A 13,417-nucleotide genomic window follows, 5' to 3' on the forward strand; every position below is an offset into this window, starting at 1 on the left:
CATTTTTTACCTTTAGCAGCCATTCATGTGGGTTCAGCAGCCCTGTCTCTGGCTATTCTCTCCAAGGAGGGAAAGAGCCCTCGAATCAGATCCCTTGCCTATTTTGAGAACCTTGGGGTGGGGGGCAGAGGTTGACGGGTGCCTCTGGGACCCCGGACTCCGCCTCCACTCTGCTCTTTCTAGCCACGTGTGAGTCTTCCCTCTCTGACGATAACCGACAGCCTCTCTCTGTTCTGTACTAATTCTTCAGTATCTGTGTTACTGAACCCGGGAAGTAGAATGTGCGGGAAAGAGAAGAAGTCATGTGGACGTGGGTTCGAATCCCAGCTCTGCCGCCGGCCGAGTGGTTGTAAGATTCATGGAGGAGGAGCCTGTGGCTGAGGCCCCGGGGCTAGCACGTCGCCAGCGCAGGGCAGAGCGCGCCAAACCGAAGGATGGAGACCTGTGGAAACCCGCCTGATCCCTGGACGCACAGTGGTTTCACCCTCCAGGCTTCTAACGGAGATGACACGGGATGACCCAGGTGGAATGCCCTCTGGCCACTTGTCACCATGCCTAAAATCTCATCCCAAGTCAGTGCTTCCCAGGGAGACATCAGTGGCCTGGGCCATCAACCAGGAGCCCACAGGTCACAGGCCGAGGCTGAGAGTCCCCTTGCCCAGCACCCCGGCCGTGTCCCTGCTCCACAGCATGGACATCTGGAGGCAAACTGGAAGCTGCTTCGGTCACCCAGATGCTTGCTCCGAGGATGCCAAACGTCTGCGTCTTGGGTCACCTGCGTGACCCAAGGTGGCCCTGGGTCTGCCTCTGCCAGAGTTAGTTCTCTGGGCTCCAGGGTCACGGGTGTCCAGGACACTCAGGCATCTGGATGTGCTCTTTGTGATACATCATCTGTCCCCAGCGCAAGCCTTACGCCCAGTCGGCTGCTTTATCCATGATTTCTAAGCAGAGGGGTCATAAACACAGGAAGTCTGTGGTCACCGTCATGCCAGCCAGACTCGTAACACAACCCTGCTCCGGAAGGAACGGCAGAACAATAGGAGGAGCGGGGGACACATCTGGTTCCTTTATTTCCAGGTAGCGGGGAAAGGAAAAGGCCGGGGGAGGTCCATGTCCCAAATGGAAACCTCCTCCGTCCAATTGCTCCCAGTTGTGCAAGGGAGAAATCGCAACCCCTCCACTCCAAACCAAGTGCCCCCAGGCCTCAGTTTCCTTCTCTGTGAAATGGGGAGAAATCATGCCCTCTCCAGTCTTCATCCATAGAGGAAAAAAAGTAGAAGTCCTTTGGAAATGGTGTATATTTTTTCTTTTTTTAAAATACATTTCTTGTTAGATACATGACAGAAGAGTGTATGTCAACATATATATACAAGGAGTATAACTGCCCATTTTTGTGATTGTACAGGGTGTGGAGTTTTACTGGTCATGTATTCATAGCTGAGCACAGGAAAGTGCTGTCCCATTCACTCCACTGCCTTTCCTACTCCCCTCCCCCCTCCCTTCCCTTCATTCCCCTTTGTCTAATCCAATGAAATTCTATACTCCAACCCCTCCCCCACTTATTGTGTGTCAGCATCCACATTTCAGAGACAACATTCGACCTTTGGTTTGGGGGATTGGCTTATTTCACTTAGCATGATCCATCCATTTATTAGCAAATGTCATAAAGTTGTTATTTTTTATGACTGAATAATATTCCATTGTGTAAATATGTATATATCAGTTTCTTTAGCCATTCATCTGTTGAAGGGTACTAAGTTGGTTCCACAGTTTATTGTGAATTGAGCTGCTATAAACATTGACGTGGCTTCGTCACTGTAGTAGGCTGATTTTAAGTCCTTTGGGCATAAACTGAGGAGTGGGATAACTGGGTCAAAAGGTGGTTCCATTCCAAGTTTTCTGAGGAATCTCCACACTGCTTTCCAGAGTGGCTACACCAATTTGCAGTCCCACCAGCAATGTATGAGTGTACCTTTTCCCCCACATCCTGCTGATTTATTGTTACTGCATTTTTGATAATTGCCACTCGACTGGAGCGAGATGGAATCTCAGTGTAGTTTTAATTTGCGTTTCTCTAGTCGCTGGAGATGTCGAACATTTTTTTTTTTTTTTTTTTTTTTTTGCTCTGTTTGTTCATCATTCGTGGAAAGGGTACATTGTGACAGTGATCACCACAGTCCTTGAAGGTCATGGCGATAAAAATAACGTCAGCTTCTGATCATCTCTTCACTCGACAGAAAACCGTGAGCAGCTTTTTCAGGCTCAGCTCTGCTCTGGGCGCTGGGGATACAGAGAGATGGGCAGGTGCTTACCCTGAAGGAGCCGGCCACCCGGTGGGGGGCAGACTCAAGGCAGCTAAATGCAGAAAGAAGAAAAGCGATCCGAGGGCGGTGAGCGCTATGGAGGAAAGAGAACGCGGATCTGCTGGAGAGAGGGGACCGGGCACCTTTGCCTGGCCTCTCTGACCCGGGACCCGAAGGAGGCGGAGGAAACAGCCATGCGCAGTCAGGATGGAAGAGAAGCAGCAGCCAGTCTGTAGGCTAGGGGTGGGAAGCATCTCTGTACCCTTGTTCAGCTGTTCTGTTCGATTCCCTTCGGTTGGCTGGAGGGTCGCCTGACTGCAGCCCACCAAGATGAAGGTGGAGCAGGAGGTGGTGGCCCATCCTTTGGGTTTCCCAGACGTGGAGGGATCCACAGTGGAGGCGGATCCGGCTGCGGCGGCTCGCGGAGTGGGGGAGGGGCAAAGGTGACATGCGGAGGGGGCGTGCGGGTTGCACCACCAGATGAACAAGAGCCAAGCACTGAGGTGGGGCGTCTCCTTTAACTCCCCGCCCCCGCAACCCCCGCGAGCTGCAAACTCTGCTCAAACCCATTGCACAGATGAGAAAACTGAGGCTCGGAGTGTGAACGAGTTCATGGGAGGTCTCCAGCTGATGTAGAGTAGACCCGAGCTCAGACGGTGTGACTCCTGAGCCTACCTGCTACTGTCACAGCCATCAAAGGCCCTCTGAGCCGGGGTGAGGCAGGGCAAGGCTGGGGTCGCCCTGGGATAAGCCCTGGAGGGCTGGGTCCTTCCCGGGATTCTGTCTCTTTGGGCAGACTCTGCCGGGACCACTCCCCTCCGAGGATTCTCTCCAACCAGGGATGAGGCTCCCAGACCTGGTTCTCTCCCACGGCCAACTGGCCAGGGTGCCCGCGGAGGTGGGAAGTCCTTTCTGCAGATGCCACCAATTATTTTATTTTTTAAAAGACTTTTACCGAGGCAGGACTCACTGCCATGAAGCGCATTCATCTCAGGAGCACAGAGAAATGGGCTTTTCCATGAGGACGCCCGGGTAACCATGCCGGCTCAAGACACACCCTCGCCCACCTCCAGGGCAAGCTGTGAAGGCCGAGTTCGTGCCCCAAACACATCACGTCCCTGCCCTGCAGTGATTTTGGCCGAGATCTGCTTCCCTTCCAGCCAGGATTCTGCTGGAAGCTCCCCGGCAGCTCGCAGCTCCTGGCCAGCCGCCCTTCAGGACAGGTCAGCAGGGAAGTCCCTGGGGACAAACTGAGACCTTGGCCAATGCCAGGTCCCGAGTGACTTGCAGGAGCCTTCGCCACACTTCCAGCAGAGGTCAGAGGCAGAAGGTCCCCAAATTAGCTGCACCCCCACTTCATGTCACCGTCTGTGAGCTGGGAGACGGGAAGGGAGGGACATGATAAAGTAGTGTCTTCCGAACTCCAGAACTCTAAGCTCCCCGAGGCTGCCGGGGAGTGACGAGCCCACCCGGACACCCTTTCCTTCCCCCCCGAGGACGAAGCAGTCCCTCAGATGACCCCACTGCCACCTCCTCGAAGCTTGACACCAGAGAAGGAAGTGCAGCCGGTCATCCTACTCCAGAGAGGAGTCTCTTTAGGAGGAGTCTCTTCAGGGGTCAGTTTTGTGTCTGCAAGTCACATGGGGAACCGGCAAGAGTTTTTTGAGACAAACGGGACTGGGATCCTAGCTTGATCACTCAGGAGCTGTGTGGCCTCGGGGCAGGTCACTTTACCTCTCTGAGCCTCAACTTCTCCATCTGTATATGGAGACAGCAATCGCCCTACCACAAAGATGGCTGTCAGGATTCAAAGAAATAATGACCAAAAGGGGTCGAGGCCACCTGAACGTGCCAGATTCATATCAGCTGCTACTACTATTGTTGTCACTCAAGTGTTACAGACCGGAGCTTCTTCCTGCCCGACCTCCTGGACTCTCCCCCTGCCCCCACCTGTCCTAGGACCAGGAATCTAGGTCAGTTACTGACTGACCTGGGAGTATCCCCATACTGGGGTAAGGCACTTCTGGAGGATTCCCCCAAGACAGAAGCGGGGGTGATGCACCAGGCTAAAGCCCAGTCCAGGCAACTGGAAATCTTGTCTGCGCAAATCCCCAGCAGCACCACCCGCAATGTGCGTTAATACGCCTCTGCTCCTCTTAGGTTAATCTATGTATTATTTATAGGGCTTTATTATGCGCTCAGAGGGCTCCCCGAGGAATGTAATTTGCGCTGGGAGGTAAATCTGAATCATATTTACTATTAATTTCTGTCAATAAAGCAAAGCAAGGAGACCTCAGTGTAGCAGAAATGGGCTCGGGTTGGTTTCCCACTAACCGCTCCCCTGAGAAAGCCAGGCAGCCTCTCCGTATCTCCCAGATCCATCGTCCTCTTCTCTGGGGCTCCACCCTCACTTCCCCAGCCCAGGGACCGTCCCTGCTCAGCTGGGGCCCTGGGTTCCGCTGCCTCTCCCGCCCGCTTCGCTGGGTCCTCTCCACCAAGCAGGCCGTGCCCTGTGCGCTCAGAGCGGAGGCCGCCCACCCTCGGTCCTGCCTCCACCCTGCCCACGCGGAGTGCCTGTCCCTTGGGCCCCTGGAACCTCTGCGGCCTCCCCCCAGCCCCTCCCCAGGAGCACCCCTTCCCCGCGCCCACCCTCCCTCCCCTGGCAACTCCAGTGCGACCTCCCCAGGGAGCGTCCTTGGCTCCGGAATGGGGTCGGGTCCTTGTAGAATAAGCGCCGCACTCCGCGCTGGGTCTTCTCCCCCGGGAGGCGTTGCTTGGGTTGGTTTGAAGGGTGAGCGGTCTCTCCCACTAGCGGCCGCGGAGATGGTGAGGACAGAGTGGCTATATCCTTCCTGCATGCCCGGTGCCTCCCGGGTTCCCAGCAAGGAGCAGGCAGTGGACGCACTGAGACCCGAGGGTGGGTGGGTGTTGGGAGATGGGGTGTGTGGGTGGACGCTGGGGTTGGGGTGTGTGGGCTGCGGATGGGGGTGGATCCTGGGTTGTTCTGAGCGGTGCCGAAGAGCCCAGGCCTGCGCGCAGGAGGCCGGGTCGTTCCCGCCCACCCGCCGGGTCTCGCTAGGGACTGAGGAAGCCACCACCTCCTTTGTATGCTTGGTTGCTAGAAATCTAAGTGATGACAATTTTTCCTTTACAAAATGTGGACTCCTTGAAGTCCACAGTTTTTGGAATGGTCGTTTGGGAATGTCCCCTGAAAAGAGCGGTGACACTTTGGGCAGGTGGCTTGGCCTCTCTGAGCCTCAGCTGCTATTCCGCGAGGTGAACGGGAGAGGCTGTGACAGAAACCTCCAGGACGACTTCGCCCTCTGGCTTCCATCTCTTTCTTCAGGGGAGGCTTTGTCCCCTGGGGAGCAGGCCAGCCGAGCCTGCTGAGTTCGCTCAGGGTGGGAGGAGTGACTTTCTGGTTCCTCCCTTGTCCCGAATACCACCCAGCAGCCCCTGTCCCCCCAGGGGTCCACAGCCCTGGGAGTCGGGCACCCCGACTCAGCAACCCAACCTGAAGGGGAGGAAGCGGAGAGGTGGCCGGGCAGGGCCTGGGGACCCCAGCTCACGTCCACCCAAGCCAAGCTCCAGCTGTGTTTGCGGATCCAGGGCGGCTGGGGCGACCTCAGGGCCCTGGCCTGTTAAAGTGGGAAAGATCGGAGTTGGTCACCATGAACCCTCTCTCCTCCCTCCCGCCCAGCCTGGCTCCTCACCCCACCAGCGCGGCCTGGGGCATCGGCTCTGCCCACACTCCTCCTTCCATCGGCCCTTCTGGAACCGGGGGCCGTGATCTCTGTGCATCCTCCCTGGACGGGGCTCCCTGGAGCACCAACCCTGGTTCCCGAGGGGGCGTGACCAGCTGGCCCGAGGCACCGGGTCACCCAGCATGAGTCATTGATGCGCTTGCCCAGCCTGGCTGGGTGGGCTGGAGACGCTCCTCTTCTTCCCCCTCCTCTCCTCTCGCTCTCCGCGGCCTCCTCTTCTCTCTGTCCCCTCGCCCTTCCTTCTCCCGCCCACCCAAGGACTGACAGAGCTCAGACAGCAGCCCTGGTTCCAGCCGGGCCGCGGCCTCCCTAGCTCGGCCCCGGGCAAGCGCCCTTTCTGGGTGACCCAGGTGGCTGGTCACCCACAGGGCCAGTCCCGGGCTTGGAGGCGTCTCCTGACACATGGTAGGTGCTTAACCAATGCCAGACGCCTTTCATGCCCGCGTCCCTGGACCCACCTGACCCAGGAGGCAGCCCTGAGACCGCTCGCTGGGTCCTGGCCCAGAGAGAAGGTGTCAGGCCCTGGGCGTGTTGGTTTCCCGTGGGCTGACCCCAGAGCACATGTTGGTGACATTTTCAATGACAGCACCAATTGGCTTTTCTAATGACAGCACCAATCCCTGGCTCCACCGCCTGGCCGGGCCTGCCCCACAGCCCAGAAGGGGCACCGTCCCTGTAGCCAGGAGGCCGGAGTGGGATGACCGCCTCTGTGCACAGACCCCCGCCACCGAGGGAACCTGGGGAGGGGACGGCATCTTTAAAGCTCCCTTTCGCTCTCAAAGGACAAGTTCCGACTCCTGGAAGCAACTGGAGGCCCAGCTGGGGTGGATTCAGAACCGCCTCGTCAGACTCCAGACCCAACAAGGACGGAACGGTGTGTCCCTCAGGAAGTTGATTCCAAACAGCCCGCAGCTCGGGCACGGGCCCAGCGCGAGCTGGACAGGACATCTGTCCGCTGTACCTTGGAGAACTGGCTTGACCACGAGGAGACTCGGAGGACAGAAAGCAGACAGGAGGCCAAGGGGCCTCTCGCCAGGCGGCTCCCGCCTGCTCTCTCTGCAGACCTGGGGCCGGGGGCTGAGGAAGGGAGCCACAGGGCCGGGGTGCTCATGGGCATCCAGGAAGCTGGAGGCCAAGTGCCTTTTCTTTGCCATTTTGGATCATTTGAAAAGCTTCTTAAAGGTCATTGAGATGTTCACATTGATCTGCTAAAAAGAGCAACAGTCACGCTCAAAACCTCACCTCTTGCCTGGCGTGGCGGCGCAGGCCTCTGCTCCCAGCTGCTGGGGCGGAGGCAGGGGAGTACAAGGTCGAGGCCAGCCTCAGCAATTTAGCGAGACTCTGTCTCAAAATACAAAATAAAACAAACAAAAAACACGAAAAAGGTCTGGGGATGTAGCTCAGTGGTAAAGCGACCCTGGGGTTCGATCCCCAGGACCACCCGGTGCCAAAAGAGCCCCCATGCCTCTAGTTCCTTCCTGACTCTGCAGCCTCCTTGGAAGAAAGCAAACTGAGATTCAAAGCCAGTCTCCCTCGAACTAGCTGGGTGGCCTTGGGCGAGCGACTTAACCTCTCTGAGCTGCAGATTCCTCCTATGTAAAAGGGAAATAATCATTGTACCTAACTCAGGGTCACTGTAAGGAATGAATATGGCACCAAAGTGCTTAACGTGAAAAGTGAGAAGTGAGCGCAGGCCAGGGTGTTAGTCTGGAATCTTCTCAGTAGATAAATTCTCCGTAGGGGACGCCCCTGGAGGTAGGCAGGGCTGGGGCAGATCTTATCTCTGCTGCTGAGTAGCTGTGCCTGACGTTGGGTGAGCGGCTTCCTTCCTCAGAGCCTCAGCTTCGTCATTTGTCAATGGGACAGTGTCACTTGCGGGATGAAGAAAGCCAGGCCACGAGGAACTGCTTGCCTGGCTCTGGGGACACGGTTCCGGAAGGTGGGTTCCAGCCTAGCAGCCAAGTCCCCCGGCTCCGTCCGGTGGCCGCTTCCCAACGCTGGGTGTGGGACAGTCCCCAGCAGGGCTGAGCCCCACCCTCCACCTCTGTTTCCCTCTGAGCGTCTCCAGCCAGAGCTGAGATGGGTGGGGCTGCCCACCAGACCCAACCCCCGGGGAGCAAATGCCAGGGGCCGGCACCCTGCGCCCCAAAGCCTGCAGCTAAAGGCACCGGCTTCACAGGGCCCACGCCTTTGCAGGGTCTTTACCTTTTCCGTTCCTTTCCCAGACCCCAAGCCCTGCCTGCAGGCTCCCTGGTCTTGACCTTGCAAAGACCAAGCCCTCAGGACCTGGTCTCCATCTCCTCAAGTTCACGGTCCTGGGCATCTGTGGGCTGCTAGGTCACCTTCCTGTGCCTTTCCACGTGCCCGACCCAAGGGGCGGCTGGAGGGTCGGGGTTTTCAGGGGACAGAGTGTCAGCTGTCTTACGCTGGGTCTTCCCCGACCTCTCCTGCTCACGCCAGGGGCTTTGGAGAGTATCGTGGTATTTCCGGGGTGCCCAGCAGGCGGCTGAATACCACAATCTTGTGCCAATCTCATCTCATGGCAGTGCTTTTGAGAATCCTTCCTCGGCTGCTGTGAGCCGGTCAAGGCTGGTCTCCCGTGGGGCTCAGAATACTGGTCCAAGGTCCACGTGAGACAGGGCCGGCTCCGGCCGCCATGCCACCTGGAGAAAGGGGTTCCGCAGCCCGGGTTCCCAGCTCCAAATATGGTTCAGCCCCACGCAAACGCAGCGAGTATCACGGGGGTGCAGTACAGAGGCGCCTGCCCCCCCGGGTCTTTGGCAGCCACGTCCCGGGCACCCCGGGCTGGGAGTGCCGGTTGCAGGTTCCTCTCGGGCGGGGCTCAAAGCATGCTGGTCTCCCTCTCGTTGATGGAAGTCCTCTCGTTGATGGATGACATCTTGGTAAAGCTGCGGTGGCTGGGGTAGGAGGAGTGGCCGGTGTCCTCGCTCAGAGCGTTGACCAGGCGCGAAAAGAGCGTCACCTTGAACTTCTTGAAGTCCTGACCCATGAAGACGTAGAGAATGGGGTTCATGCAGCTGTTAGCAGTGGCGATGGCGTTGGCCAGGGGCATGCCCAGGCTGAAGACCGAGCCCGGCACGGCGGTGTGGCGGAGTTCCAGCAGGTGGAGAGCGTGGTAGGGACACCAGCAGAGGAAGAAGGTAGCGATGATGGTCACGATGATCTTGAAGGGCTTGCTGGTCTTGGCCAGGCGGTTGCGCTGTAGCTTGCAGACGATGGTGAGGTAGCAGGCCGTGATGATGAGGACGGGGACCAGGAAGCCACACAGGAAGCGGGTGACGGTCACCGCCACGTGTCTGCTGAACCCCACGGGGTCCGGGCGGGAGTGAGCCGGCCAGGGGGAGGAGCTGGCCGCGGACAGGCTGAAGTTATTGAAGCAGGATATCTTCCCGTGGATGGCGGCTGTGTCCCGGAAGACGAGGGACGGGGAGCTCAAGAAGAAAGCCAGGACCCAGATGGCCACGCAGGCGGCCGAGGCCAGCCGGACGCTGCGGTGGTTCTGGGACCAGACGGGTAGCAGCACGGAGACGCAGCGATCGAAGCTGATGGCGGTCAGCAGGAAGACGCTGGTGTACATGTTGTGGACCAGCAGGAAGCTGCTGATCTTGCACAGGGCCGTGCCGAACGCCCAGTGGTAGTCCATGGCAGCGTAGGCGATGTGCAGGGGCAGGAAGGCGTTGAACAGGAAGTCCGCCAGGGCCAGGTTGAGGAACCAGACGGCGTTCACCGTCTTCCTCATCTTGCAGGTGGTGATGACCATCACCAGGCCGTTACCCAGGATCCCCAGGAGGCAGACGAGGCTGTAGACCACCACCAGGACGATCCTGGCCACCCTGGCTTCCGGCGGGGACAGCTCCTCCAGAACCAGGATGGAGTCGAGGTCGTCCGGGTACTCGTCCTCGTAGCTCGAGGAGTTGTAGGGGTCCCCCTCCTCCATCCTCTGCAAGGGAAGAGAGGAGCCATCAGGGAAGCGGCAGGACAGGCGGCCACCAGGGGCCCTGGCTCCACGCGGGGCCGCTTCCCGCTCTGCGGTTGGCAGACCCCTCTCCCCCGCACCTGGATCCTCACAACCGCTCGCGTGAGGAACCTGAGCCAAGGTTGCCCAAGGTCAGAAAGCTGGGGAGGGGCAAAGCTGTCCTTCAAGCCCAAGTTTCAGGGTCTCCCTGCTGATAGTCATGTTTTCTGCCCCTTTGGGATCCTCTCCTCTCCTACCGTCTAGCGGGGGAGGAAATATTCGCCAAAAAGTCCCCAAGATAATGGGGATAGTGCGTCCTAGGGGAGAGACGCGTGGCACCGTGACCTTGGTTCCGGCCGGGCTTCCGGAACCCGGGGCACAGCCCAGCTTGGCAGCCGCCCCCTGCTCCCAGCCGGGCCCGGGGCCGCTGGTCTCCCTCACAGACCCGAGTTCGGACCACGGGAGTCTCTCACTGTTCACTGCTGCGGTGTCCAACGGGGGTCCCCCGTCCGTCGGGGACAGCTCCCGCGCAGGCAGCTGGAGACCCTTCAGGGAAGAGGGAGGCAGCAGGAGGATCCAGGTCTGAGGACGAGAGGATGGAGCCAGCTCAGAGCCAGAAATCGGGGTCCCTTGTTGCTGTTCCCACCTGACAGCGGAGGCAGCGGAGGCAGCGGAAGTTTGGAGGCTGAGTAGTACTCAGCCGAGGTCACCGGGCTGGGATGAGGTGGAGCCCCGCACGGAGATCAAAGGCTCCGCCCAGATCAGCTCACTGCAGGACCCCACGCCCCAACCCCTCCGCTCCCCCAGCGCCTCTGAAGATGGAGCCCAAGACAGGGGCCCGGGAAGGGGAGGTGCGGAGGAGAGAGCACAGTGGCCCCGCAGGAGCCCCGGCCTGGGAGGGACGCAGAGAACACCCCTCCAGGCAGTGCCCGCACCACGAAGGCCGACAGGAAGCGCCAGGTCACCTTCGGTCTGCCCAGAGCTTTGGTTCCCTCCTACCAGGTGGTCCTGGGCCTCTTCCACACAGGTGTGTCGCTCTTGTTTTAAGAGATGAGGAAACAGAGGTTCAGAGAGGAGAAACCAAGCCCCAAAGCCTCCCAGCTGGGAAGCGGCCCAGTTGGTATTTGAACCTTGCACGTGACCTTGCCTCCAAGGACGCTGCCTCCGAGACCTCCCGAGCCCGCCAGCTCCTCAGAGGCTGGTCAGATGAGAATCCGCAGGATTCGCACCGCAGGATTAAGGACTAAAGGCCAGCATCGTGCAGTCACACACAGCTGTCATCTCAGCGGCTCGGGAGGCTGAGGCGGGAGGATCACAAGTTCAAGGCCAGCCTCAACAATTTAGCGAGGCCCTACGCAACTCAGTGAGACCCTGTCTCTAAATAAAACATAAAGCAGGCTGGGGGTGTGGCCCAGTGGTTAGGCGCCCCTGGGTTCAATCTGGGAGCAAGCCCTCAGTGAGGGGGTGGCAGCCCCGGGTGCACAGCAGATGAGCAGAGCGGGAAGCCAGGGCTCAGCCCCACCGGAGGCCACATCCCTCCACTGCCTGGCCCTCCCATCGTGACACACTGGCTCCAAAGCAGACCCTGGAGCCGGGCGGGAATGTCCACGGAAGCTTCATTACAAGTAAGGCCAGCTTTCCTGTGTATGACTTTGTCACGGGTCCTTATGGACTTGAGGTTCTGTTTTACTCCATGAAAGTCATCCTGTGCTTTCATTAAATAAAAGCAGTTGGAAAAGTCCCATCGAGGACGCTGAGATCAAGGGGTTCAGAATTTGAACTTCCATGTTTCCGCCCTCTGCAGGGTAGCCCGGGGCGTCCGCCAAGTGTCCCCAAAGGTGCTGGAATTGGAATAGACAGGATGCTGGAGCTGCCCTCTCCTGACTGGGCTTGATGGCCACTGGGGTGACATGCTGAGCCGATAGGCACCCCGACTGGCTGAGCCCTCAACCCAGGTGCCGCCACTCAAAGCCCAGGAGAGGCTACCGTGACTCCAGGAGGTGAGGACCCTGGTCGCGCGTGCGGACAGCGGGTGGGAAGCTGGGCGTGAACCATCACGTCGCCCTGCCCTGAAATTGTGACCTGTCCACGTCACTGGCCACCCCCGGGCAGGTCCTTGAGGAAAGAAATGGCCCTGTCCAGATTCCTTGGCCTCTCAAGGACCACAACATGGCTGGCGTCCCTTCCCACGGAAGTTCACAGGTACAAGGCGGAAAGATGCCACTGGACCAGGGTCCATCTCCAGGGCCGCGGGGAGCACGGAGGAGGGACGGGACCCAGCCTGGGAGCCCGAGGCTTCCTGGGGCAGGGGGGCTGGGGTTTGAAGGACCAGCGTCCTCTGGTGGGACAGGCCTCCCTTCCTCACAACCCTCAGCTACGCAAGCACCTCGCCCTTGCACGTGACCTGAATCATCTCTGAGTTCCTTATCACACTCGATGTCAGGCAAACGCTGCACAAATCGCCGTTATCCTGAATGGCGGGGCCCAGGGACGAGGGTGTTTTGGCAATGTTTTAACATTTCAGTTACTTGTATTCCACAATCGGGAAGCTCACGGAAAAAAAAAAAAAATCTGTGGCTAAATACACTTACTATGTGCGAACACATAGTTCACACTTATTTGGGTGCTCACTTTATGTCAGACGCTGCGAGACTCCGTGCCAGGCTCCCCACAGCCCCGCAAGGATACCTCCAGTTGTGGAGGAGGCAACTGAGGTTCAGAGAGGTGAAGCCACTTGCCTGAGGTCACACAGCTGGGAGGTCTGCCTCCAGAATCTGACTCCTAAGGATCCCAGGTGAAAAGGCTCAGATGCCCCCTGCTCCCCTGAAGGGTTAGCAGCCCCCCCCATCCCACCTACCCCCGAGCCCAAGCCTGGACCCTCCTCACATTCCTGATGCCCTCACAGGGCTGCCATCTCTGAGCCGACTCCCCTCATCTTTTGCCCACCATGCTGTGTAATTTCTGGTCAGCATTTCCTCCCTCCGTGGGTCCTTCACGAAGCCTCCTGCCCCGGGAGAAATGCCTGGGTCACTTCCTGGTCAAGGTCCACACTGTTTCCCCTGAGGACCCGGCTGCTTCCTCTTTCTTAATAACCCCAGACCTGCAATGATCACTGTTCCCTTTTCCATGTGGCTACAAGGAAGCTCAGAGTCCCCTTTGCAGGTCAAAGGCAGCGAGTCCCTCAGCTCTGCTGGTCCGCAGGCCTCTGCCCGGGATTTGGTTGGTCCTGGGTCTGCGTCAGATCATACTTTCCACTGGTTTCAGTTCCTTGCCATACGTGATTGACGGGCTGCGCACAAGAGCCCGACACCCCTGAGTCCACTCGATGGCATCCGCTAGGGCATCCCGGGAGCGGCATTGTGTCACTTGCACGG

General features: G+C 58.7%; 1 protein-coding gene across 2 annotated transcripts in view; it reads right to left on the reverse strand.

Annotated features, from left to right (window-relative positions):
• Nucleotides 1-4,968: 4,968 nt before the first annotated feature.
• The window catches only part of Cmklr1 (chemerin chemokine-like receptor 1), a 41,676-nt gene continuing 33,227 nt past the window's right edge, over nt 4,969-13,417 (reverse strand). For both annotated transcript variants that reach the window (XM_047561566.1, XM_047561567.1), the window contains 2 exons: nt 10,517-10,625; nt 4,969-10,028 (listed from right to left, as the gene is read on the reverse strand). In XM_047561566.1, coding sequence (XP_047417522.1) covers nt 8,910-10,025 — 1,116 coding nt within the window. In that variant the 5' untranslated portion in view covers nt 10,026-10,028; nt 10,517-10,625 and the 3' untranslated portion in view covers nt 4,969-8,909. The remainder of the gene's footprint in view (nt 10,029-10,516; nt 10,626-13,417) is intronic.

This window comes from Sciurus carolinensis, chromosome 8 (genome assembly GCF_902686445.1).
Source record: "Sciurus carolinensis chromosome 8, mSciCar1.2, whole genome shotgun sequence".
In the NCBI taxonomy this organism is placed as follows: domain Eukaryota; kingdom Metazoa; phylum Chordata; class Mammalia; order Rodentia; family Sciuridae; genus Sciurus; species Sciurus carolinensis.